Source organism: Phytophthora sojae, assembly GCF_000149755.1.
Source record: "Phytophthora sojae unplaced genomic scaffold PHYSOscaffold_13, whole genome shotgun sequence".
Classification (NCBI taxonomy): domain Eukaryota; phylum Oomycota; class Peronosporomycetes; order Peronosporales; family Peronosporaceae; genus Phytophthora; species Phytophthora sojae.
This window is the reverse complement of record NW_009258127.1, coordinates 1,991,419-2,016,039: the sequence shown is the minus strand read 5'-3', so window position 1 is coordinate 2,016,039 and position 24,621 is coordinate 1,991,419. Positions and strand designations below refer to the sequence as shown.

Here is a 24,621-nt window from a genome sequence, read left to right as displayed (position 1 = left end):
CGTTGAACGCTAAACTGTGTACTGCCATCTAACTGGTTTTCCTTGTGTGAAACTCAGGGCAGCTCTGAGGGAGATGGAGGTATGCAGTGCTAGTGGGAAAACGCTGAAGAAGAGGAAGAATTACGACAACTGCAGCAGCTATTCGCTGCGAAATCCTCGGAGATGGCTGCAGCGATGAACGAGTCCAGGGTCGAAGCTGCAGGAGCTCCTTGACCCAACAACGGCATCATCCTTCAGCGACGAAAATCGTGCCAAAGATAATAGAATGGACTCCAACCAAGAGCCGACGATCTTTGACTCGACTGCGTTAGTGAACGAGCTGATCGCTCGAGCACAACAAACCCCTGCGTACAACTCGAAGCAGACGGGAATGCGTCGACCGATGGTTCTTGGATCATTGCACATTCATCTATAGGCCAGCAACCTGCTGAGTACCATCGACCACCTCGTCATGCCCAGAGTCTGCTTTATAATAAGTGGACTAACGATCGCGCTCGCAAAATCGCGCAGCTAGCTAACTACAGAGACCAACAGGCGGTGCTCCAAGCCCAGCAGTCCATGCAAACATTTCAGCAAACGCTCGCCGAGTTCCGCAACCAACGATAACTGTTGGTAATACTCAAAAGTATGCTTATCTACAGTATGTCTACCATTTCGAGCCTCAGTTGTCAGGACGTGGTCGATCTGCAAGCCTCCAAGCTTTCTGCGCAGCCCCGACGCCGTGTTGAGCGTGTGGACGTAGACAGCCGCTCCATCTTGTCCTTCCTCCGATTCTTGTTTGCAGTAGGTGATAACGCCGCCGCCACTTCCTCCCCCCCCCCCCCCGAACACCACAACTTTGACTCGGTCAACGCATCGTGGACTCACAACGAAAGTAGGAGGCACCTCGCCATCAGAACTGGCCAATGCTTTCCGGACGAAGTCAATGGCAGTCTCCGTTCACCAAGAACGGCGCTTGCTTCTTGTGCTTGATAATGTATCGACCAGGACAGCTCCGGATCACCTTCCACGGCGCGAAGTCCCTACTCCATCCACAGACAACAAGCAAGCCAATTAAACAATGTCACCTCTATCAACATACACACTCCCGCTCCGTACCACAAACGCTGCAGTAGCTCCCCGCCATCGCCCACGTAGTTCCCGTCGCCTACAAACGCCGCCGCACCGTCCATTGCTTGCTGCTCTCCTCTCCACCAGCTTGTGGATTGTACTTTACTGGGATCCCCCCCATTTCGACGATGTCCCAGTTCCGCGTGGTGCAGCTGACGCAGGAGGCGCTCAAGGTGCAGTGCAAGACCGACGGTCATGAGCACTGGGGGTCTCCGCTGCTCGACGTGCAGCAATGGCAGAAGAAAGGTGAAGCGCAGCGCGCCACTCGCTTCTCCCAGGATGGAGCTCTCTTCTGGGCCCTCGTGGATAAAACTGAGGAGAATCCCCAAACCTCAAGTGATTCGGGGGTAGTAGCCGGTCGAGACCTGCTCTGCTGTCATTGCAAGACCCTTCGGTTCCCCTGCGTCTACCGTCGAAGCTCGGGGAGATCGAGCGAGGCTTCTCGTACCAAATCAGCTCGGTCTACACGCTCCCGGAGTTCCGGAAGCGCGGCCTTGCGGGTTTCTTCCTAACCGAAGTGGCCAAGCAGCTGGAGCAGCTGCCCCAAGCTCTCATCTCTGGGCTCTACTCGGACGTCGGACCGACATTCTACGACAAGCTCGGCTGGAAGTGCCACCCGTCCAAGTTGGCTACACTGGAGATTGACCACCCTCGCAACACCAAGGCTGTCGACAACAACAACAGCAGCACTGAGCTCAAGTCATTGGTACTGGATGATAAGCTGGACAAGTTCCTGGAAGCTGATAACGCCCGCCTGGTGGACGCGCTGGCTAATAGCGAGAAGTTTCAGATTGAAGTGGCGGAACGCAAGCTCTCGCTGTCGAATGCCATGGTGTTTCGCCGCGGAAATGTGGACGATAGCAAGACGACAGCTCTTCCTCACTGGTTCTGCAACGAAAAGTATGCTTGGGTTTAATTAAGCCCAATGCAGTGGCCGACCGGAAGTATCGGTTCAAGTTATGCATGATATTTGGTGCGGTTGGATGGATTCAAGGTGACCCGGAGTACTTACATGAATTGGATGGAAAGGTATCACTTTTGGCACAGCAAATCTAGTCAATCTGAAGCAGATTTAGTTTTATGATTCCTCGTGTTGAGCTCTATTACGTGTCACTCCTGGCAAGATGGTCTAAGCTTTTCGGAAGCCTTCCGATGGTCTTCACAACAAGCGGCGGGTTCTTTGGCCGGCAATGGGCTCGCTCACTCACTCGACGAAGCTGGCGGCCATGTAGAGCGCCCAGGAGCGCGAGAGGCCGTCGTCCATCTTGGCCTTCTGCAGCACACCCAGCGCGCGCTGCTTGTCCACCATGGCGAAGCTGGCGTACAGCAGCGAGAGCCACGTGTCCTTGCGCGTGACGATCGTCTCCTTGTTCAGCACCTGCTCCCACTCTTCCTTGACGAACTGCTTAGTGCGCACGAACTCGGTGACGGCCGACACGGGGATCATCTGGATGCCGTGGATGCAGTGCTTCTAGGCACTGAACCACGTGGCGTAGTCCACCTTGTTGTCGAAAAAGATGCCCGTGACCTTGTTGAGGCGGAAGTTGGTCGGGTGGATCTGGTTGGCGTCCTCGATGAGGAAGTACGCCTTGATGGCGTGAGCGTTGACGCGCGTCATGAGCTTGCCGACGGCCTCGAGCGCCGCGTTGTTGGTCGCCTTGCCGAACATGTACATGCCGAAGGCGAAGTTGACGTCCTCCGACGTGCTCTCCTGGTCCTTGCCCTCGGCGAACGTGGTCACGCCGTGCGAGTACGAGTGGCCGCGGAACCAGTCGAAAAGCGGAAGCGCGTGAAGAACTTGTCCTCCGGGTCGTAGTTGGCCACGTCGCGCACGAGCAGGTTGGCCACCGAACTCGCTCCAGGTCGGGTCGAGGCGGTTAATGATGGCCGCCGCGTGGACCCAGTAGCCGTAGTGGAAGTGGTGGTCGTTGTACATGGTGTTGCCGAAGTCCGAGTTGAGGTCCTTGGTCTTCAAGCCCTGCGAGCTCACGATGCCGCCGTAGATCTGGTTGTACTGGAGCTTGTTGGCCCAGCTATTGGACACAAAGGGCGTCATCACGCCGCGCAGTTTGGTCAGGCACGTGTTCAGCAGGCTCTTTCGACGGCCGCGTCGTTCGCGATCAAGCACATACTTCTGGGCAGCCTTGCCGTTGAAGTAGTAGCTGCCGTCAAGCGGAATGGACCACGCGGCGTTGATGTCTTCGCGCAGGTGGTCGAGGACGCGCTGCTGCTGAGCCACGGCAAACGCGATCTTGCGGACCGGGTAGAAGTCTTTGGGTACGGGCTGGGTCTCCTTGATCTCCCACACAGGGTCGGCCGAGCCGCCCGGCGTCGTGAAAGCCTGTTACGCCCCGCGAGTCGTCGAGTACGCAATCATGCCGTCCACCTTGCGGGCCCCGGCGCTCGTGTCGATGGACTCGACCTGGTGCTTCATCGCGAAGTGCAGCAGACCAACGGAGCAGTCTTCCACTTGAACGCGTAGGAGCTGTCGTCGTGCAGATCCACGGTGGCGGCCTGCACGACGCAGGACTTGTGCTCAGCCAGGAGTCGTTGCCAAGTCGAACGGTGCAGTGCTCTTGAGTGCAATGTTGCCGTCAGCAGTCAGAGTGATCTCCTGCTCACTGCGACCGTCGCTCGAGAGTGCGTAGACCACCCACTTCTGGCCGGAGTTGTACGCGATCACGAACTTGGAGCCGCGCACTTGTCCACCAAGCGGCTGGCCGTTGACGCTGGAGATCGCAGCACTCGACACGAGGCGCGGGGTGAGCCCCGAGTACTTCATGGACGTGTACACCATGCCTGACACGAGGTCCGACACGAGGTGGCCGAAAACTTGACGGTCACACCTTGATCGGCCCAGTCCACGACTTGGAAGTTGGGCTTCTGCTGCATCTCGACGGCAGAAAACATGAACTCGCGGACCTGGCCGTGCGCGTAGAACTTGACGGCGCCGTTGTTTCCGGAGCTGCTGCCGCTGAAGCGGTTGCGATACGGGTAGCTCACGGACATGCCGAAGGGTGCGTTGTCGACCACCATCTGCAGCGAGTACGGGTTCGGCCAGATAGGCTGGATGGCCGCGTTCGAGTCGTGCGCGATGATGTTGCCCTACAGTTGTTGGTCGGGATGGCGCAGTTCTTGATCACCGACGAATCCAGGTACATGTGAGGACTCATGGCGTCCGTGTGCTCAACCAGGTAGCTCGGCGGTTCCGAGGCTCCAAGCATCGATGAATTGCCACCACCACCGACGATGGGGGTGGACGGAGTCCGTGCTGCCGAAGAGGCTTGAGGGCTGGAGATGGTCTCGTTCGACACGGGTGCATCCGATGGCCCAACGACAGGCAGATCGCCACCGAGGCTGGAGCTGCGAACGCTTGAGCCGAAACTTCAGCAACGTGGAGAAGAGCCCCGAACCCGATCAAAGCTGACGCGGAGATCTTCACGGTGTTTTGAGGAGACGGTTGTAGCTTGGCGTTCTTACTGGTTGGCAGAAGTAAAAAATGACAAGTGAGCTCTCAACACGGCGTGCTTCATGGCAGGCTGCAGGACGGCGATGCCCGTTCAGACTCACCTCGAGCTCGTAGAACCCTGGAAGCGCGGCTGGGAACACGCACTGCAACGCGCCATCTGCTGTTGCAGAAGCGGCAGAGTTAGGGGTGAACTGCGCGTCAACCACAATGCCGTTCTCATCTGGTTCTTTCTCGTCCTGGAGGGTGAAGCGAACCAGCAATTGACAGCCGAAGTCTCGGGTGTGCTCCATCTTCCAGCGCCAGCGCATCATTGGCTCCTTCCATCGCATCCCACCCTGGGTTAATCCGACGCAGAATCGGCTCCACATAACACGTAAACTGCAACGGGCTCTGCGTCGAAGTGTAGTTGATACCGTTCAGCGAAAGGCTCAACACGGCCGTGCAAGGACCTTCCACGGCCGGATCCACAAAGCGCACAGCCTCACCGACGATTTCTCCCCGTACTAGCATCGACTGCAGCGACGTCCTGCTGCTCAGATCCAGGACAATAAAGGTCTCGACAAACTCTTGATCTTCATACGTGAAGCGCACGCGTACCATGCGATTCTCGGTCTTCACGACGGCACACGTTGCCTGAGGACTGCAGCCCCCAGTGAGGTTCATGCTCACTGCAAGAACCAAGATGACAAGCCTGACCTTGTCATCCTGAATGTGGACTCGATGAGAGCAAGTGGCTCTGGTGGTCTCTCCTTAGCATTGATTGTCGAGCGTGCTCGTTTCCAAGATCAGCGTAATTATAGGCGCTACTGGGTTAATGGTGCTGATAGTGGATGCTGAGCTGCGGCTTGAAGAGATCTTCAATTCTAACCCGCACTAAGTGTGTAGTGGGCCTACCATAGCTCACTACTACGGCTTACACGTATGCGCACGTGTATGAGGAAGCGTAGGTTTCTTTTACTTGTGTTAAGTATACTCGAGATCCACGAGTATACTTTAAACAAGATAAAGACTCCAAGTAGCGGGTTTTGGTAAAAGCTGAGAACTGCTATTTTTGTTTTATGTTTCTGACTTCCTCAAAATGTAATATTCTAAACTAGGAATCTGCCAACGGCTGATTGGCAGGATTCTGCTAATATACAAGTCATTCATTGGCTAAAAGATGCTTCTCTCAGCCAATAGGAATCCTAAGTCTCTATGGACCACCCGTCATGGTGGTCGTAAATGTATGTAGCCATTGGTGTACCTTACACCAAGGTCGAGGAAGTGTTGAACCTCTAACAGACATCGCATCTGTTAGAGTAACAAGTGACTGTAGCCACTTGTGCGTGTAACCCTGTTACATCTTCGGGTCCCGCGCTACCGTCTACACCACGACACACGCTCCTGCCACGATCAGCAGGACAAGGGTCTCCACTCTCATCCAGGTCTACAGAGCCTTGTTGGCCATCGCGTCCAGCTCCGTCGAGGCGATCGACGCCGTACGCCCCTCCGCGACACCGGCGGTGGAGCCGCTCAACCCCCTCTGGTCCATCCAGCTCATCGACGCGACAAGGTTCAGTTACTCCGGTTTCGAGGCTTCAACCCTCAACGCCCAAAACAAAGCCATCGTAACGCTGAACGAGCTCCAGAGCTACCGCTGCAGTCACCCCGGCCGTACTGAGCCCGCTGTGCTTGCCGATAATTGACCCGACGCTCGATCAAGACTTCTCGGCGCCTGACCCAGCCGCAAGACCAAGCAGCAGCTCCGCGAGTCCTCAAATCACGCTTGTTCAACTTGAAGCAGAGCCCGGCGTTTGTCAGGCAGTGCGCGCAGGCAAGGCGGCGACGCACCGTGGCAAGCAGCGAAGCCCCAACATCCGCTTTGGAAGCTCTGAGCGGCGTTATTCCCGAACGACGATGCATGTAAACTGTGTACAGTAGTAGCAGTGTGTCTACTTCGAGATCCAGGTTTGCAGTCGGTCTCTCCTTCGGATTGATTGTCGAGCGTGCTCGTTTCCAAGATCAGCGTAATTATAGGCACTACTGGGTTAACGGTGCTGATAGTGGATGCTGAGCTGCGGCTTGAAGAGATCTTCACTTCTAACCCGCACTAAGTGGAGTGACTACCGCAGTCATTTCCTTGGTCCAAATCGGTATCGTTAAGACTTTTGATTAGCTCTTAGCCTGCTGGTTGGTCTTTTTTTAACGTTTCTCAAATCTCGTTTCGTGATGTTCAAAACATAGGTTTGACATAGCTTTTTTACCTGGCTGTTTTTATGTTTCAATTTATTTTTCAAACGAAAAAAAATCATGCCAAGATCGCGAAACAGCAGTTATTTTGTAAAGCATTTATTTTCGTAATAACCCCTCGCACTAATTAACACTACGTTTAATGTGTGGGTCAGTTCTCGGTCCAGAAACAACATTATTTTGGATATGTCGTCGAGGATTGGCGCCAACTAGGTCGTCTTCGACTTGGCTGGGAACACCTGTGGAATAAAATGCTGGTGCTGGTACCGGTGCTAAATGCCGTGATGACTGTGGCCCGCGTGATTCAAGGGCGTGGCCCCTGCGGGGCCACACCCATGAATATCGCGCGTGCCGCAGTTCACTTTCTGAAGCTGGTGCATGGGGCTGTTGATGTTGACGTGCATTTCCTGCCTCAGTCTGTCTTGCTGAAAGTTGCCGTTGAACCTGCTCGGTCGATATCCTTCTGGCTGGGGTAGCACGAAGGTTGCGCCAGGTTACGCTTACGCGTCCAACTAATACGTTGGGAGCTGTCCACCCCCTCATTCTTCGGGTGTTCCCAGTATAATCCGAAGTGATATGGGCTTCAAGATACTTTGCTAAAACATATTTTCACTTAAAAGTACTTTTACTAAAAACAAAGTTGCGCGTTGCACGAAGAGGCTCTGAAATTGACATGCATGAATGTAGTGTGTAAAGCCCAGTTTGCTCACTACAGCACTCTCATGGCCGTGGTCTAGTCAATGGCAAGGTTGCATAACGTTCTTGCTGGTGTTGAGCCTGCCAATTTCCAGCGTTCACATTCATGCGTCCCCAGCCTTGCCAATTCAGATATGTTGCCCTCTTTAACATACGTTCACGCAACATCACGATCGTACATAAGGTAACATTCAAGTAATTTATGAAGTTTCTTTGGTATGTATTACCATTACTTCGTATACATCAACGACTCGTCGCAACAATGCTGCGCGGCCTGCTGCGGCGCCTGCTGCCGCCGCTAGCGGCGCTCAGCGCGGCCTTCCTCTTCGTGAAGCTGCAGGCCCAACAGCAGGAGGTTGCCACCTCTCCCTCGCTTGATTCTCCCGTGCCCGTGCTCACTGTACGCCTCGCAATCCCCCTCCAACCGATACCGCCGTATCTTCCGTCGCCTAACTCGTCTCTAATTCCCCGTCTAATTCGTGCGCAGCAGGACGCGCTGCCCTCCACAAGCAGCCTCTTGGCCCAGTATTTACCTGGCGACCTGCTGAGCAGCCCCTTCAATGCGTCGGAGGTGGCCGCCGCCTTCGCGCAGCCCACGGACTGGGGCGCCATCGGTCTGGCGCTGGAGGCGGCCGTTGTGGCCACGTTCCAATGCCTAAAGCTCTGGGCGACCTTCCTGATGCTTGTAGCAGTGCCGCTACTGCAGGGTCTGGCTGTGGTGGGCGAGGCGGCGCTGCCCCACTGCCTTGCTGCGTCGAAAGTGGCGGCCGACTACGTGAGCAGGATGGACCCGCTGCACCAGGCGATCCTGGCGCTGTCCGTGCTGTTCCTGGTCGTCTGTGTGCGTCAGGGCTACTTCCACAAGGCGCGCGTGCAGTACGTGAGGACGCGGCGGTTGCTGGAGCTCCGGTACCGCGCGTTTGTCGCCAGTCTCAGCGCCAAGTGGCGCGTGGTGGCGATTCTACTGCCCCATGTGCTGTTCTTCGCGCTGAGCTACGAGGCGCTCTACTGGCTGCCGCGCCCCATGACGGACGTGCTGAGTAGCGAGCCGCTGTTCGGACTGCTGTCGGTCGGTTACCCGCTGCTGCACACGATCGGAGTCATCAGGCAGAAGCGGCTCTACCCGAAGCACACCAAGACGACCCCACCCGCGTCCAGACCAGAAGCCACCAGTGAGTTGATCAAGAAGTTTGAGAAGATCAGCATCCCGGACTACGAGTGGAGGGCGTACGAGGCGTGCCTCAAGTACTGGGTCATCTGGTCCGTGGCGGCGTGCTCGATCGGCATGGTCACGCTCTTCCTGCCGGCCTTCGTGACGTCCTTCTTCACGGTGCCGCTGCACTTCTGCAACATTTTCCTCATCTGGATGCACTCGCCGTTCACGCGTGGCGACATCGCTCTCTACACGATGCTGAGCCCGCTCATCAGTCCGTACGCGAACCGGATCCACGAGCGCGAGGCGGAAGTCAACGCGGATGCCGAAGAGAAGACGAACTTCCTCATCCGCCTGCTCGTATCGTTCCGCGTGGTGCCCGAGCGACACGTGCACTTGGCGAAGGACTTGTGGTCCCAGGGCCCGGCGCTCTTCGGCCTCATCTTCATGTTCACGCCAGGCTTCGTGGCGTCTCGCGGCTGCTCGCTCATGGGCTTCGGATTCCCCGCCTACGTCACGATCGGAGTGCTGGGCGAGAAGCGGACGCGGCGCTACGAGTGGTGGCTCGCGTACTTCAGCGTGGCCGTCACTGTCGACTACCTCATCACCGCGATCGGACGAGAGATCGGGTGGCTCCCGCTGTTCTACCACGCGAAGCTGCTGGTGATGATGTGGCTCCAGTTTCCGTACTTCCAGGGCGCGGAGCGGATTTTCAACGCTTGCTTCTCGAGCGTCTTCATAGTTCCAGAGCGCAAAGACGATTGAATGGATTTGCCTACTTACCTAGAGTCTGATGTGTCTGCTGTTGTCTTGAAGTGCTTTACAGGTATATTGCTGGGGCTGGATCCGGAAACCATTAACTTTATTTGTGATCGTTTCGCTGTTCTTACCCACGCTATTGTTAGGGCGTGCGTTGGCTGAAGCTGCCAGAGCTCTCGACAGTTGTGGTTCCTCCTGGTGTGAGGGTGTCGTGGATGCAGACGACAATGAGGAGCTCCTTTGCAGCTCAGTCCAGCCGGGCGGGGTCTCGTCTACACGCGTACACTCCAAGCGAGAATCCAAGTGTCCAGGAACCGTCGATCTACCATGGGAAAATGCGTACAGCCCCGGAGAGTGCAGCACCAGTTGATATCATCCTCGGAGTCTCCGCTGAGACCGTTCACGCCATCACAGTCCACCAGCACAAGATGATGTTCCAGTCCCCTATCGGCGTCATGAAGGAGGTCGTGTGGGACCACAGCGAGAAGTCGGTGCACTTTGTGCTGGACGACGGCTCCACGTCCCCGACGTTCGTCTTCCCTGTACTCACAGAGCTTGAGGCGCATTTCACTGCAATCCTGGCGCTCCCGGACCTGGAGAAGCCGCCCGAGCAAGTCTACATCGGAGTTCTGATAGGTCAGAACTTGCCCTCGCCGATCCAGCAGCGACGAGCGTCTCTAGGGTCCAGTCAGCCGTCGATGCTGCCCATGTCCAAGCGACGAGAGTTACTGCGACGAGAGCAGCCAGTGAAGAACGCAATGAGTCGCGAGCGCTTGGGGGTGGAGTTCATTCGGTCGGGATTCCTCGGCTTTACCTGCTCCATTAGTGGTGATCTACGGGGACTCACGCTTGGGATTCACCACCTTCGCGTATTCCCATCACCCGACTGTCACGACCGCAGTGCGTGCCTGTTTTCCTACTCATACGAGCACCTCGAGTCCTGCGAAGTGGCGGGGACGCGAGTTGAACTCCGGTTCCGAACGACTCATCAACTCGCAAAGCAGCCAAGCTATCTCGCGTTCCAGAGCTTAGAAGCCCAGTACATTCGGGAGGCGATCTGGTACCTCAAGAACGGCACGTACATGGACGCCTCTCTCCGGGAGATGCTAGCCTCTCCGACCCGAACTCCTCGGTCCAGCAGCAGCGAGATCACAGCACCGATCCCGGACATCAGCTCTGGATCGCGAAGAGCGAGTGTGTTGATGTTTTTTACAGACGCTGATAGCCTCAAGCAACGCATCGACGCTTGCTGTCGAGTCATTGGGTGTGAGAACCTCGCGGAAAGCCACGACCAAAGCGGGAGCAAGCCGGAGGAAGCTTCAGCGTCGAATGTGATGATCAACTCGGGGGAGCTGAGCAACATGAACCCGAGTCTACGCACCAATCCAAGCATGTCGCGAGTTGCCACAAACGGGTTGTGCGAGCTCCACGCATTGTGTCTCTCGTCGGCGCTAAACGAGCCGCTACTGCGTCAAATGGCCGCTTTGTCTCGTAGCAAGGCGCCGCTGCCTTCAAAGACTATACAAGCTCTCGCAGCTCTACTCCAGTCAACGCATTATGCGAAGATGTTCAAGTTTCAAGGTCAGCTACTCAAGCGGCAGAACGCTCGCACCTTCCACCTGCGGAAAGCGTGGCACCCCAAGCTCGTCGTTCTGTTGGAGACCCCCGTGGGAGGATTCCTCTGCTACTACGACAAGATTACGCACTGCCCCGGGATGACAGATACCCCGAAGGAGCGACGAGTCATCGATCTGAGCTCGGTGCTCTGCATCCGACCGGTATCCGCTGCTAGTCCAGTCAGTCGTGGTGGTAGCAGCACTAGCACTTCGACAATGCACGCGTTCGACGTGGTTACGCTCTACCGGACGTGGACGTTTGCGGCGGCGGAGCCTGAGGAGTACGAGGTGTGGCTGAACGTGCTCTCCGAATGCGTGGAGAAGCATGCAACCATCGCTCCGGACAAAATACTGCGCTTCCCGGTGAAGCAGGCGATGTCGGGCCAGTCGTGTCCGACCGAGGCGACTTCGCTGGAGATTTCGTCCCATGGAGTTTCCTTCTGCACGGGACATGAGGCGGAAGTCGAGCTGAGCTCCTGGTACTACACGGATCTCGAGAAGTGGTCGGTCGTATTCCAGCAGGGGTACACGTGCTGTCTGCTCAAGTGTCGGAGTCCTGCGCCAGCCTCCCCAGGCACCCCTCGAGCTACCACCGGCGATACAATTACGCAGGACTTCCTCTTCCGAACAGCCGAGGCCAGCACTATTTGCCTCGCTATTGAGTTCTATGTGGGCAAATGCATGGCCAAGCTGGAGGTGCTGGCTGGTCAATACCTGGAGGAGAGTCGCGCAAGGAAAGCGAAAACCCCACTGATAGCCGATCCCGCCACGTCGAAACGCGGCACTGCCAACCCGAAGCTGGAGCTGAAGCTGGTAAAGGAACACCCGATCGAGAACGTCTCGCTCGCTCCGATTGGAAGCCCCGAGAAAGTCGCACCGGACGAGACTGAGGTGCGATCGCCAGAATTGAGCAGGATTCCGGAAAACGATGAAAGCACGGGGCCGGAACAACTTTGTGGCGCTAAAAAGACCGCAAAAACAGTCGAGATTCCAATTGAGGAAGCGGCCGCGGTTGACACGGTCATCCAAACAAAGTCATTGAGTGGGATGAGGAGTGGTTCGCTAGTGCTGACGCTGGAATTGGAAGTGGCTGTGAAAGAGCTTGGACGTGTCACTGAGACTGCTCCGTCTATTGCGGTTTCCGAAGCAGTGGATGATGAACAAATCTTGCCTTTAGAGAGCGATGAGGCTGCAGAGCTAGTGAAACCATCGACGGATGTGTCCGAATCGCCGGTGTCGCCGTACTGCGCTGCTGATGAAATGAAGGAGCGAGCTATTGTCGTCGAGGAGGATTCTCCTTCTACGATTATTGACACGCCCAAGGATACATCTACGTCAGAGACCCCAGCACCTACGGGTCTAGAAGGCGAATGTGCAGAGCAAACTAAAGCTGACGATATTCCGGAAAAGGTCCACGATGTCTCTGGTGAAGAAGTGCAACCACTGCAACAAGTGGAGTCGTCCCAAGTCGACAGCCCATCTGATAACGACTCTACTGACGACTTTGAAAACATCGACCTCGGCGATTTCATGCTTCCCACCACAGAAGAAAGCAAACCGGGTGAAGTCGTGCTTGTGGAGGTGCAAGATGAGGCTGTGCTCTCCCCTCCTAGTGACACTATTGAAGGTCAAGTTATCCAAAGCGAGCATGAACCAAGTTGCCATCTGCAGGTCGAGCCGACACCCAGTGAGGAGTGTGGCGACTACCTGCAGGCCAAGCACGAGCCACTGTCTACTGATACCAGCGACTTTGTTTCGCCTTCTGAGGAGACCAGCAGTACCGCTGCCATGAGCTGCGATGTCTTCATGGTCGAGTTTCGTGCAGACGTCACTTCTGTTCACGAAGCAGAGAACGCCATTCTGCCGGCCTCCGCGAGCCCTGGACGCGAAATAATCGGTGCCTCTGTGGTCTCGCCAGCTCCTCCACTGCTGCTACTTGAATATCTCCCTACGTGGCCAGGTGAGCCGCAAGAATCACAGGAGGAAGTCAACGAAGTTGAAGAAGAAGAAGACGATGAACCGACCACGCAGCTCGAGGATGAAGAGCTCGAAGATAACCGCGAGTCGGAGTGCGAGGTCTCGGATTGGTCGGAGGCGTTCAATTCCTGCGCCTCTGAAGTGGATTTCCATGCTGACGACGCTGCCCACATAACGGCAGAGAGCCATCTTCTACATGGCGAGGGCGACGAGGAGTTTGAAGACGCCATTGATCTGGAATCGGAACCTTCAACGCGAGACCGAATAGCACCATCCGCTGATGGTAGGAAAGACACAGAAAGGGTCAACTAACGGCCGATTGCAACACGAATACTGGGCTCCTCTGTTCGTGTGTTAGCGGAGCTGTGGTTTGATGAGGCCTGCACCTAATTCAGTCCGTCGAGTTGAAACTGGTGGCGAAGCGACACATCCATCCGGCCGGATGCGTCCACGCGCAGCTCGACGTTGCCACGGACTGTAGAAGACGCAGTGAGGAGGGAGTCGAGCGAGCGCCGAGGTGGCCTGAGCCTCCATGGACCGCCCCCGACCAGCAGCCAATGGGTCCAGCAGCAAACCTAAAGTGTAAGTTTTACTCGAACGGCTAGCTACGTAGTCCCATGGCGCACTGCAATATTGACGTGACGAAATGCTATGAATCTGCAGATCCATCGGCGCAGTGACTTCCCCATCTCGCAGGCCAGCGCCAGTGTCTCCAACCACCACGTCGCCAAAGTTCCCACCGATCAAGAAAGCCAAGAAAACCTCCCCCAAGAAACCCATTCGAACGGGGGCAAATGGCAAGGTTAGCACATCGTAGATATAGAACTATTCAATTGCTAGTTATATGGCGCCCAGGCTGAGAATCATGTGCTACCAGGGCGTATCGCTGCCTCGAGTTTCATCCGTCACCTTTGCAAACGACTCAGGTCCTCAAGAGCTCGATTCAGGAGAGGTGCATACGAATACTAAAGCTGCTACACTCCTTCTTACCGTTGACTTGACAGCTCTCTATTGCCGTAGGAGTTGGAGGTGTTGAAGTGCATCCTCGTGCGTGAAGGCTACCTGCAACGGTTAGGTCGAGCTAGTGCTGCTGGGCACATTAGCGGCGCTCACTTGGGGGAGACTGTCGATGTCTTGGACTTGCTGCGGTTGGTGACTCTGGAGACGGTGGAGGCGGTTGTAGCATGGCGCAGCTACAAGCAGAGGCACAGGACCAAAGAGAAAGCGGCCGAATCCGACCAGTTCAAGTGGAACGGCATCAACTACCTGCTCAAGCTCGCGTCCGACCTGGAATTCCTGGAGAAGCACTCGGGGCTCACCGAGTGGCTGGGCTTCACCCTCCATCGCAACCCCTTCATCCTACCTCTCAACCTAGACTGCCGGGCGAAACTTGTCGTCGAGCAACAGCAGCCAAGAAGTGACACGGCCGACTCGAATCGATTCCTGCAAGTCGGGGGCAAGCGCTCTCAATCTGTTCGAGAAAGTCTCCGGAATTTGAACGGAGAGGACGAGAAACCAACAGCAGCAGATGCTGATGCGTTGGCCAACGCTCTGGCTGAACGGAAGCGAGCCAAGACCCCGTACGAGACGCGCGTGATCAACGATGAAGAGCTGGTCCCCAACACCCCGTCGAAGGTCGGAGCGCTCCGTCCGAAGTCTCGAGTTCAGCCACGTGGGAAGACCAAGTACAGCTCGGTATTACCATCGCAAATCGGAGAAGTGGACATGGCTCGCCTGCATGAGGCGGAAGTGGTGGTCCTACAGGAAGAAGCAGCGTTTGGACGGTACGCGCGAGACATCCACGGTCGAGTGGTGCCGGAGGACGAGGCTCAGCGTCGATTCAGTATGGTCGAGTTGTCGGGCAACGCGTATAATATTCCGTCAACGCTTTCGTCTTCTTACACTGCAGAAGACCCAGAGGGCAACGTGCTTCGACTAGGAGATCCCTCGCAGTCGGACGTCCCGGGCAAATTTCACGCCAAGAAGCGCTCAGGAATGCTGGGACCCATTTCCAAGCCCGAATGGCGGTCGTTTGACCGACCTCCGCCGCCTAGACGACGAGCTAGAGGAGCTCAGCTGGAAGAAGCGTTGGCTGCAGAGCGCAAAGCGAACGCCCAATTGGGGGTGCTACTGGACTCGCTCAGGGAGGAGATGGAGCGCAAGAATATGGACGTCGCCTACTTCGAGAGCTGCGTGGAGCTGCAGGTGTACGGCGAAGAATTGCGGACGTTTATCACTCAAGCTCGGCGTGAGTTGGCAGCGCTTCGGCGGGAGTTTGAGGAGAAGAAGTACATGTACGAGAGCAAAGTGGTCAACATCCACAAGAAGGAGGAGCTGCTCAACACGTTCAAGGCGCAGCACAAGGCCGTCAAGGACGCTACCGTAAGTAAACTCACTTGCTATCAGGCACGACAACTACTAACTCTCTAGTGTGTTTGAGCAGCACGCCAAGCGTATAGAGTCCGGTCAAGCAAAAGTTGCGAGTCTGAATCAAGAGCAGCAGCGACGCGAAGACCAAGAGCAGGCTGCGATTCGAGCTGCGGCTGCAGCCGAACAGCTCGAGCACGACCAGGCCGCTCCTCTCGTCCAGCACTTCTGCGCGACTCAGATCCAGAAGTTCGTCCGCGGGATGTTGGCGCGTGAAACCTTCGCGCAGATGAAGATCGAGTTCGTCGTAGCCAGCACCTTCATCCAGGCGGGAGTTCGTGGGTACCTCGTCCGACGGCGAGTCGCCAAAATGTACTGGAACAATGCTGCGTCCGTGCACTTGCAGCGAGTGGCGCGAGGCTATCTGGCGCGAAGGTTAGCAGCGGCGAGGAGGAGACGGACACTGCGTGAAACCTCGGCTGAGAAGATCCAGAAGGTCATGCGAGGGCGCTTCGGTCGCGTTCGGATGGCCAAGATCCGGGAGCTCGTGGGCTGGAGACTGCAACTCGCGCTTGCGGCTCAATCCGTGAATGCTGTGGCACTACAAGAGCTCGCAGCGGAGTGTCAGGAGATGGTCGCGTTTCCGAGCCTCATGAAGACAGGGATCAAGTCTTCCTCTCCTTCTGGGGATAAACCGCCTCTACCTGCGCTGGTGCTTGGCCTCGTGCGGATGCTGATGATCTTCACTAGCGAAGCCGATGATGAATGGGATATTCCGAGTACGAGGTGGCGGGAGGCTGCGCGCTTCCTGCGCTGTGGTGTGAGTGTCACTCGACGGATGCACAAGATTGCAGACGCTGCCGCTGGAGCAGCTCGAGCGTCTATGAGCCTCTCTTCAGGGGGTTTTGCAGCTGCGGGTGTCGCTGCTTCCACTCCGTATTTACGAGAGTCGCGCCTTGGTTTAGCGCTGCTCGAAGCGTACACTGGAGATTTGGACTTTAAAGTTGAGACCTTCGAGCGAATACCACGAGGTTGGCGAGCTGCAGTGGCGATTTTCAAGTGGACGACGGCGTTCGCAGCCATTGCGCGGCTGCAGCATCTCCTAGAGTCCGCAGCATCGTCTACCAACCCGTTCTTGGTGGTTAGTCGGACGTTGAGCAAGAGAGAAGCGCAGCACGAAGTCACGGAGCGACGAGATGCCGACCACAGCGACGAAGAATTGGCTCGACGATTTGTCCCCGTTGAGCTCGTTCAAGCACGAGGGTATCCGTTCCATCGCCCTCGTCCATTGCTGCTGCTGGTGGCTAATGACGTGCCACAGAAGGCACGAACTGTGATACTCGAGAAGCTTCAAGCAGCTTTACCGGGGCTCTTCCTTACGATCACGCGTCCTCCAGCGCCCAAGAGGAGGTCTCTGGGTATTGAAGACAACGTTCAAGCGTTCGACTTCAACGCTATTCGAGACGCCGTGGCTTTGGGGCACTGCGTCATCCTCGAAGGTGACGTTGGGCTTCGAGATGTGACTCAACGAGCCTTTCTGAGCTGCTTTGCGACTATCAAGAGCGGGATCCACCCCCCACCGATGTGCGTGCTATTGAGAGGTACCATCAAGAACCGCAGCGACCTGTTTGGACCGAAAGAAGGGTTTGATCAGCTGGAAGAGGCTTATCAGGAGGAGATCAAGCGTCGAATGGTCGATGCGGACGTGAAATTAGCTCTGGATCGGACTACACGGCTGCGACTGGAGCTAGCTGAGGGCGCCATTACCCAGGAAATGATAGAGCAGGCTAAGAGTGGGTTCGGGGACTTGGCTCCTGCTGCGAACCCGGCGTTGGTGGTGGTCATGGAGGCTGTAATCGTCCTGCTGACGCCTGGGAAGGTCTATGAAGGTCCTTCCCAGAGTGAAATCGCCACAAGTTCCGTTAGTTGGCGACTCTCGCGTCGACTTCTGGCTCAGCCAGCATTCTTACGAGCCAAACTACAGCGAGTGGATGTCACTAAAATCCCGCCGGTGAACTTGGTAGCACTGGAGCGATACTTACGCCATCAAATGTGGCCGAATGCGGTCGTCGCGAGGTCCCAAGTATCCCCTAGCAGACTGCTCTTCGCTCTGGCGGCTTGGGTCGAGTCGGCTACTAAGACCGCTCGACTGATCGCGGCTGACGGCACAGGCTGCCTCGCACCTGAGATCACTCGCTATGAACCGATCCCTGGTCTGTTTGAGCGCGTGGTCGTGTTTGACAATTGCCCTGTGGACCATGCGCAGGAGGGGGCGGGAGAAGACTCGGCAGTGATGCAGCTCATGGACGCGGTGCTGGCGGACGTTCGAGTGTACCGCACGGCGCATTTGCTGGTGAGTTCGAGCGTCAATGTCACGACTCAAGCGCTCAAGAAGAAGAGCGTCGACCAGGAAGAAAGATGCGTCGTGTCGCTCTTCCACGAGTGCAGGCGCATCTTCGCGAGCGTTTACTCGCCAAGCTCGGGCCAGCGCTGGTTCACAGTCATCTCCGAAGACGACATTGACAAGTTGCTGACTCCTACTGCGATGCCTCTCGGGGGAGAAACCAGAGCGGATAAACTACCGCCACAGTCACACAGTGAAATGTACGCGCGTCTCGCTCGCTTGTGTCTACTGCAACGACGAAGGCTTGAAGATATTCCGGAGTCTATTGAGCCTCCCAGTCCGTACGAATTAGTGGTGCGCCCTCACGCAGTGCGGCTGTATCGACGGGTACTGCTCCTGGGGGGGTACTTGGTCATGGTCACCATGGCGGAGCTGGCTCGCGGACATGTTCAGGTGGACGCATTCGTACACGGAAGTAACTCAGAGAATGCTCTCGCCCAATCCGTAGCTTTGACGCTGGCTGTTGAGCTGGAAAACGTGCTCGGTCGACTGTCGGCAGCTCAAGCTCGGCGGTTCTTCGTTCCGTCCTCTCGCATCCCCGCGCTCCTGCTTGACCGACTTCACCTGTACTGCGTCACGCGGACTTCGATGCTGGAGGCAGAGTTCCAACCGAGAGCGCCGTCCACACTAAGACTCAGTGTGAGAACCGGTGAAGGTGCGCCTGGACGCGTGCTGCTTCGACGTGTTGTACGATTGCCCAGTGCTGCATTGGGAGAGCGCTGGGTGTTCACGCTTATTGAACGACACAAAGCCGGCGACTTCCAGGCAGTTTTCTATGCTCCTGTGTCTAGCACTCGTCACACCATTCGTCTATCTGGTTGTGCTGCACAGGAGCTACTGCATCTATCGAGACATGCCACACCGACCCAGTTGCAGCGCGTATTGTTGAGAAGGTTCTGCGTGGCGAAAGCGGCAACTAAGGAACCCGAAGAAATTGACTCGAGCGATGGCGACGTGGATGAAGAACCAACGGAGGAGGACGTGGATGTTATGAGCTGCTATCGCTTGAGGCGCCACATCATTGCGAGGTTCCCGTGTGTCTTGCGAGTCATGGAGAACCCTCACCAACGGATCACGAAGAAACAAGTCGTGCGGACGTATGTACAGGCCGAGCTTTGTGAGCCTGAACCGAACGAGGAAGGCAGTGTAGTGGATCTAAGTGCAAGGGTGGACTCAGGTGGTGACGCTCTTCGATACCGAGTTTGGCTGCCTGGATCGTGCGTACAGCAGACGCTGGTACTGCACGAAAGCGAGGTTGAAGCGAGTCTGCCCATGGAATCGACGTGGCAACACGCGTCTGTAGCTGATCGGAGGAGCATCAGTCGACACCTCGTGCACCGCTACTTTAGATGGGATCCGAATGGTGGCGGCGGTGACGACGGCTGCCTGGTCGCTCACTTGCCGTGTGGGTCCTTCTGGGCGACTGAAGTGGCCCAGCAGCTCGGCGCTGGCTCGTACAAGACGAAAAATACTGGAGGTGAAGAGGAGCTGCAACGATTCAGCCTGCAGGATCGCACGAAGGGAGACGAGGAAGTCGTTGTGGTTTCGTGCACTCACCTACTGGATGACCGAGCGACTGAGAGTGATAACGAAGTCGACGATGAAGAAGAACGCGAAGAAAATAATACCAAGGGAGGGAAGCGCCGACGGAAGCTGTACAGCTACGACACGGAAGAGCTTGTCCATCGGGGCAGCTACCGGGCCAACGGTCTCTACGTGGTTATACGTGTTACTATGCGCGCCGAAGTGCTTCGAGACTTGAAACCCGCACTCGTTTCGCCAACGGATCGCGTGCAGGAGCGTGACTCGTTTAGCATCAAATTCCACGTGTATCACCCTGCCTCCAGTGGTCGAGCGATTGCTAAAATCCGTGGCCATAGAGATCTACGCGAGGTCGTCGGCCCCGACAAAGCCGCTCTCATCGCCTCAACGTCCATCGACGGGTTGATCCGCCACATCATTCTTGCTCGTCTGTACGCTCAAGTCGATGGAGGGTCAAGCCTCAAGGTGACGTTCCTGCGGGACCGACTGTACGCCAAGCAGAAGGCGACACCAGTGACGAAAACGTTCGAGCGAGACTCGAGCGTTAACGCTACCAAGCTCATTGATGAGTCACGGCGTCATGGAACTGCAGGAGCGCGCGGCGTCAAGGTTCTCACGACGTCTAAAGTACTGGCCGGCTGCGGTCGCACACTGATTACTGTGTTTGACTTGGCCGAGCGATCTGGAGATCGGGGCGTCATGCTACGCGTCGATGCGTACGTGTGTGCAACCAGTGCGAGGCTTTCGCTGTTGCTAGAGGGAAGTGATTTGGCCCATGTTGTCGGTGACGACAAGGATCTGCTGCTTCCGATAGTCTACAAGGACGAAAGCTCTGATGAAATTCTGGATAGGGAAAAGACAAGGAGTCGGAAGCTGGCGATGATGGTGTTGGAATACCTGCACGTTGAGCAGCGAAGTGACGGGCGCGGGGATCGTCTAGTGCTATCAGACTATTCGTGCTCGCTGGTTGACACGACGAGCACGGAAAGCAACAGTAAGAGGCTATTCAAGACTGTTCGAGCTGTGGGGCACGACCAGGTCCTGTTGTCTGCTTTTCTTGCACAAGGCACTGAAGTATGGCTGCGTCTCGAGCTTTACGACCCCGCCAGCAGTTCAAGATGTTCGCTGAGACTATCGCAGCCTACGCTTCGTGCGATCCTGGGTCTGCCAGCTTCATTCGAGCTGATTCAGGTGCTCAATGGGTCGACTAGTATGGAAGGCGTCAACGTGATGACGCACATCTGCTCCTTCGTTCGCATTGAGAAAGTGTCTGCTGTCTCCGACGGAGTTGTCGATTGGGCTGCGAGCTTTACCATGACACTGGAGTTTGATGAACAGCGAGCTCAAGCGTGCATGACACAGCTTATTGGCCAAGACAACGCAAACGATAGAGCTACGTTGTGTTCGTGGTTCGGCGTGACGAGCGACAAGGGTGGCAACTACTTCTCTGTTCACCTCCGCCTTGTCAGCAGTGCCCAGACTGCACAAGGCGCCCAACCCGCGCTTGTATGTTCTGCTTTCGCACCGGCAGAGCTGTTGGTGGGTATGAGGGAATTCAAGTGGCCCGACGTCCCAGCAGATATTGTTGCTCTTGCCCCAACGACATCCGCGGATGATCAAGGGAGTTCATCGGATTACACAGCTTTCCTCGCAAAGGTTTGTGAACGTCTGATCATTGAAACTCCGCATGGAGCCGACGAGGAAGCAACCACAAGCGATGACGAAGCCAGCGCGGAAACAGCAGTGCACATCAAATCCATCGTCTTGAGTTTCTAAAGACTAGGTACAATACAGTTTTGATTCATTCACCTCCCGTGCCGACAGGCCCAAAGTCTGTCACTGCATTATGCCACGAATGCGTGGACAAGGAAACTTCGGTTATGGCAATCTGACGTCGCCGTACACTGCGCAATCGGCCAGACGAATTTAGCTGACCGTTGTTCACGCACGCAGCCCAACTTGCACGTGCTCAGCTTAGCTTAGTAGGTTAGTAGAGTAGTTGAGTCCCCTGGAATCCGTATTCATTCTCTCCGTACAATGCACCGCCGGATTTCAGACGCAGGAGCGCGCACGAGCTTGTCTGCAAGGATCGAGTCGTTCGTAGGGAACGACCTGGACGGACTTCACGCTGCAGCGATCGCCCATCAGAACTCAGAAGGACACATCCAGCTGGAATTCGCCTCGGAAGATGCCATCGACCTGCAGACGCCCCACTCGGACGCTTCTCAACACGAAATTCCTTCGTCCACCTCGCCGAAACCAAGCAAGAAATCCTCGATCGACGATGACAGGGACGAGTTGCTGCTGATGCCGCCGCTGATGAACATCTGCATCCTCATTGTAGGCACCCGCGGCGACGTTCAACCGTTCGTGGCGATTGCACTGCGGCTGCAAGAGGATGGACATCGCGTACGTCTGGCCACCCACGCGGTGTACAGAGATTTCGTCATGGGCCACGGCATCGAGTTCTACCCGCTGGGAGGGGACCCGAAAGAGCTCGCTGCGTATATGGTCAAGACGGGAGGGCACCTCATCCCGACGAAGATCAAGACGATCACTGAGCACGTGCCGCGCAACATGCAGATGATCAACGAGATCGTCTTTTCCACGTGGCCGGCGGTGTCCGAAGCAGACCCGGACGGCGGGGGTCCTGGGGTACCAGGTCAGCCATTTAGAGCTCAAGCCATTATCGCCAACCCCGTATCGTACGGACACGTGCACGTCGCCGAACGCCTTGGAGTCCCGCTCCACATCATGTTTCCTCAACCGTGGGTGCCCACGATGGCGTTCCCTCACCCGCTGTCCAATTTGGCGTACACTGGCAAATGGCAGAAGAGAAATTACCTGTCGTACAAACTCGTGGACATGATCATGTGGCAGGGAACGGAAGGGATCATCAATGAGTTCCGCACCGAAGTGCTGAAGCTGCATCCTATCCGCAACGGGGACTCCGGTTCTGAGTTACTCTTGGACCTGAACATTCCTCACTCCTTCATGTGGAGTCCCAAGCTCGTACCCAAGCCAGCAGATTGGGGGGATCTGTACAACGTCATCGGTACTGTCACCCTCAAGGGTCCTGAGTCCGTGTACTCTCCATCCCCAGAGCTCGAAGCATTTCTTGGCAACGATGGAGGGCCTATCTTCGTTGGATTCGGCTCCATGGTCCTAGCCGACCCGCTAGCAACCACCAAGATGATCATTGAAGCAGCCACACAAGCAAATGTGCGAGTGCTGATCCAGTCCAGCTGGAGCGACATGGCCGGCGACCTCGAAATCCCTAGCAACGTCTTCTTCATCGGCAATTGTCCGCACGACTGGCTCATGCCCCGAGTATCAGCTGTTGTTCACCATGGCGGAGCGGGAACTACCGCCGCTGGCCTACTCGCTGGGAAGCCCACGTTCATCGTCCCGTTCTTCGGAGACCAACCCTTCTGGGGGCAAGCCATCGTGAGCGCTCGGGTGGGTGTACCGCCTTGCCCTATTGCACAACTAACGACCGAGATACTGTGCAAGGCCTTCGTAGATCTCCAAAACTTAGAACTCCGGAAGCGAGCTGAAGTGCTGGGGGAACTCATGATGGAGGAAGATGGAGCGGAAGAGGCTGTCCGCAGCTTTTATCACCACATTCCGACGCAAGAAATGTGGTGCGACTTGGATCACCAACGCGTTGCCACCCAGTGGAGTGTCCAGGACCGGATCAAACTCTGCGACCGCTGTGCATTCGTCGTCAGGGAACGTCCGGAAAACGACAAGAAAAAGTTCGTGCGCTATCACTGCGTCGACTACTCCGCTCGTGGGCCCAGCTCTCTACTGAAGGGCGTCGCAACGGGAGCTATTGTGTTCGCACACGAGCTGACTGGCGGCTTGACGGGTGTCCTGCTTCAGCCAGCGAAAGGACTGATCTATGGCGGGGTTGTCGGTGCCGTCAAGGGTGCAGTGGCGGGTGTGTACTATTTGCTCTGGCGCCCGGTTCATGGAGCTGTGCTCTTTGCTGACCGCGCAGTCGCTGGGAGGAAGAACGCGAAACGAGAAGAAGGCCATCGCAAGATGAACAGTGTGTTCGACCGCCACATCATGGCGGCCTTCGGGGTGCAAAACGGTTTGGCCGACACGTTTTGCCTGGCGATGAGCCCAAATGCAGTCGACATCGTCATTTTCGCGCGCAGGAAAGACCGCAAGAAGATGCTGAGGCGGATGAAACACTCGGTCAGGCATCGGTACTGCGCCCGCTACGAGGCCATCGTTCATGCTCAGAATTTCGCATCGCAATACCCAGTCTGCGGTGAAGTCTCAAGTCCACGTAAACAGGCACTTCTTCGCGACGCAAACAGAAGCAGCAGCAATCTCTCGATATCGGATAGTGGCGACGCACGTATCCACAAGACGAGCGAGGCGTCCAGCTCTGAATTGGGCACAAAGCCAGTCATAACGCTTTATTCCGCCAGACTCACATCGGCTGGGACAGTCAAGATGGCACTAGGTATATCAAGCGATTCGTCGAATGCTGTGGACTTCTCCATCATCGCGGAATGGGAGGCGTACGCGTCGTACCAGCGCGGGAAAATCGAGTACGCCGACTCAATCACTCTAAACAACGTCAACAACAGAAGACCAAAGTCGCCGAAATCATCGAACTCCAAGATTCCAGTCATGAACGTGAGCCTTGCTGCTATCGGTACTTGGGACAACGGTGTGAAGCAGTTCGTCGCAATCGGCATCAAGCTCAAGGAGCAGGGCCATCGGGTTCGCGTTGCTGCTAACGAGAGGTTCCGAACAGAGATTATGGCCCGAGGTCTTGAATTCTACCCCCTTGCTGGGGCCCCCGACAGTATCCAAGACTTCGCAAAGTTTGTGTACGATAGTCAAAATGCAGCTCGAGCAGCGGTACCAGGACGCTTGGGTGCTGGTGCTATTCAAGCGTTCAAGGAGCTCATGTACTCGCTGTGGCCCGCTGCATACGGATCCGACCCGCATGGTAGCGGCACAAATATTTCTGGAGTGCACTTTCGGGCGGACGCGCTGTTGTGGCATCCGCTGCTGCTTGGTCATGTACACGTTGCCGAACGACTTGGTATTCCTCTCCAGTGTGCCAGCCTGGAACCCCTCTCGCCTACGTATTATTTCCCGCATCCACTGAGCTCCATCACAGGCCTCGACTCAACGATCATGACGCTGTGCCAAAGCAACTCGTTGACGTACGGCATCGTTGACACTACGATATGGCACGGCAGTATAGCAGAAGTTCTGACCCAGTTCCGTGCTTTCATCGGATTGAAGAAGCGCTGCGATGTGCCCGACC

The 24,621-nt window shown here is 56.2% G+C and overlaps 6 protein-coding genes across 6 annotated transcripts in view; 5 read left to right on the top strand and 1 right to left on the bottom strand.

The window, feature by feature from the left end:
* Nucleotides 1-1,238: 1,238 nt before the first annotated feature.
* On the top strand, nt 1,239-2,026 carry PHYSODRAFT_307122 (hypothetical protein; the record flags this gene model as incomplete). The annotated part of the gene is made up of 2 exons (XM_009539637.1): nt 1,239-1,446; nt 1,497-2,026. The coding sequence occupies 2 exons, from the start codon at nt 1,239-1,241 to the stop codon at nt 2,024-2,026; spliced, it is 738 nt and encodes a 245-aa protein (XP_009537932.1).
* Nucleotides 2,027-2,314: 288 nt separating this feature from the next.
* On the bottom strand, nt 2,315-5,242 carry PHYSODRAFT_252530 (hypothetical protein; the record flags this gene model as incomplete). Its single annotated transcript, XM_009539636.1, has 7 exons — nt 2,315-2,557; nt 2,612-3,451; nt 3,497-3,579; nt 3,733-3,909; nt 3,957-4,215; nt 4,681-4,739; nt 4,834-5,242. The coding sequence occupies 7 exons, from the start codon at nt 5,240-5,242 to the stop codon at nt 2,315-2,317; spliced, it is 2,070 nt and encodes a 689-aa protein (XP_009537931.1).
* Nucleotides 5,243-7,766: 2,524 nt separating this feature from the next.
* PHYSODRAFT_341336 (hypothetical protein) lies at nt 7,767-9,422 on the top strand (the record flags this gene model as incomplete). Its single annotated transcript, XM_009539635.1, has 1 exon — nt 7,767-9,422. The coding sequence occupies one exon, from the start codon at nt 7,767-7,769 to the stop codon at nt 9,420-9,422; it is 1,656 nt and encodes a 551-aa protein (XP_009537930.1).
* A 329-nt stretch (nt 9,423-9,751) lies between these two features.
* Nucleotides 9,752-11,770, top strand: PHYSODRAFT_384750 (hypothetical protein; the record flags this gene model as incomplete). The annotated part of the gene is made up of 3 exons (XM_009539634.1): nt 9,752-10,548; nt 10,642-10,680; nt 10,789-11,770. Coding segments are annotated over 3 exons (1,818 nt in total), but the record flags the coding sequence as incomplete, so codon positions are not given.
* A 2,964-nt stretch (nt 11,771-14,734) lies between these two features.
* Nucleotides 14,735-20,366, top strand: PHYSODRAFT_443056 (hypothetical protein; the record flags this gene model as incomplete). The annotated part of the gene is made up of 3 exons (XM_009539633.1): nt 14,735-15,391; nt 15,453-19,208; nt 19,302-20,366. Coding segments are annotated over 3 exons (5,478 nt in total), but the record flags the coding sequence as incomplete, so codon positions are not given.
* Nucleotides 20,367-21,641: 1,275 nt separating this feature from the next.
* Nucleotides 21,642-24,621, top strand: part of PHYSODRAFT_530029 (hypothetical protein) — a gene marked incomplete at both ends in the record, with an annotated part of 6,750 nt that continues 3,770 nt past the window's right edge. The window contains one exon of the mRNA XM_009539632.1: nt 21,642-23,564. Coding sequence (XP_009537927.1) covers nt 21,642-23,564 — 1,923 coding nt within the window. The remainder of the gene's footprint in view (nt 23,565-24,621) is intronic.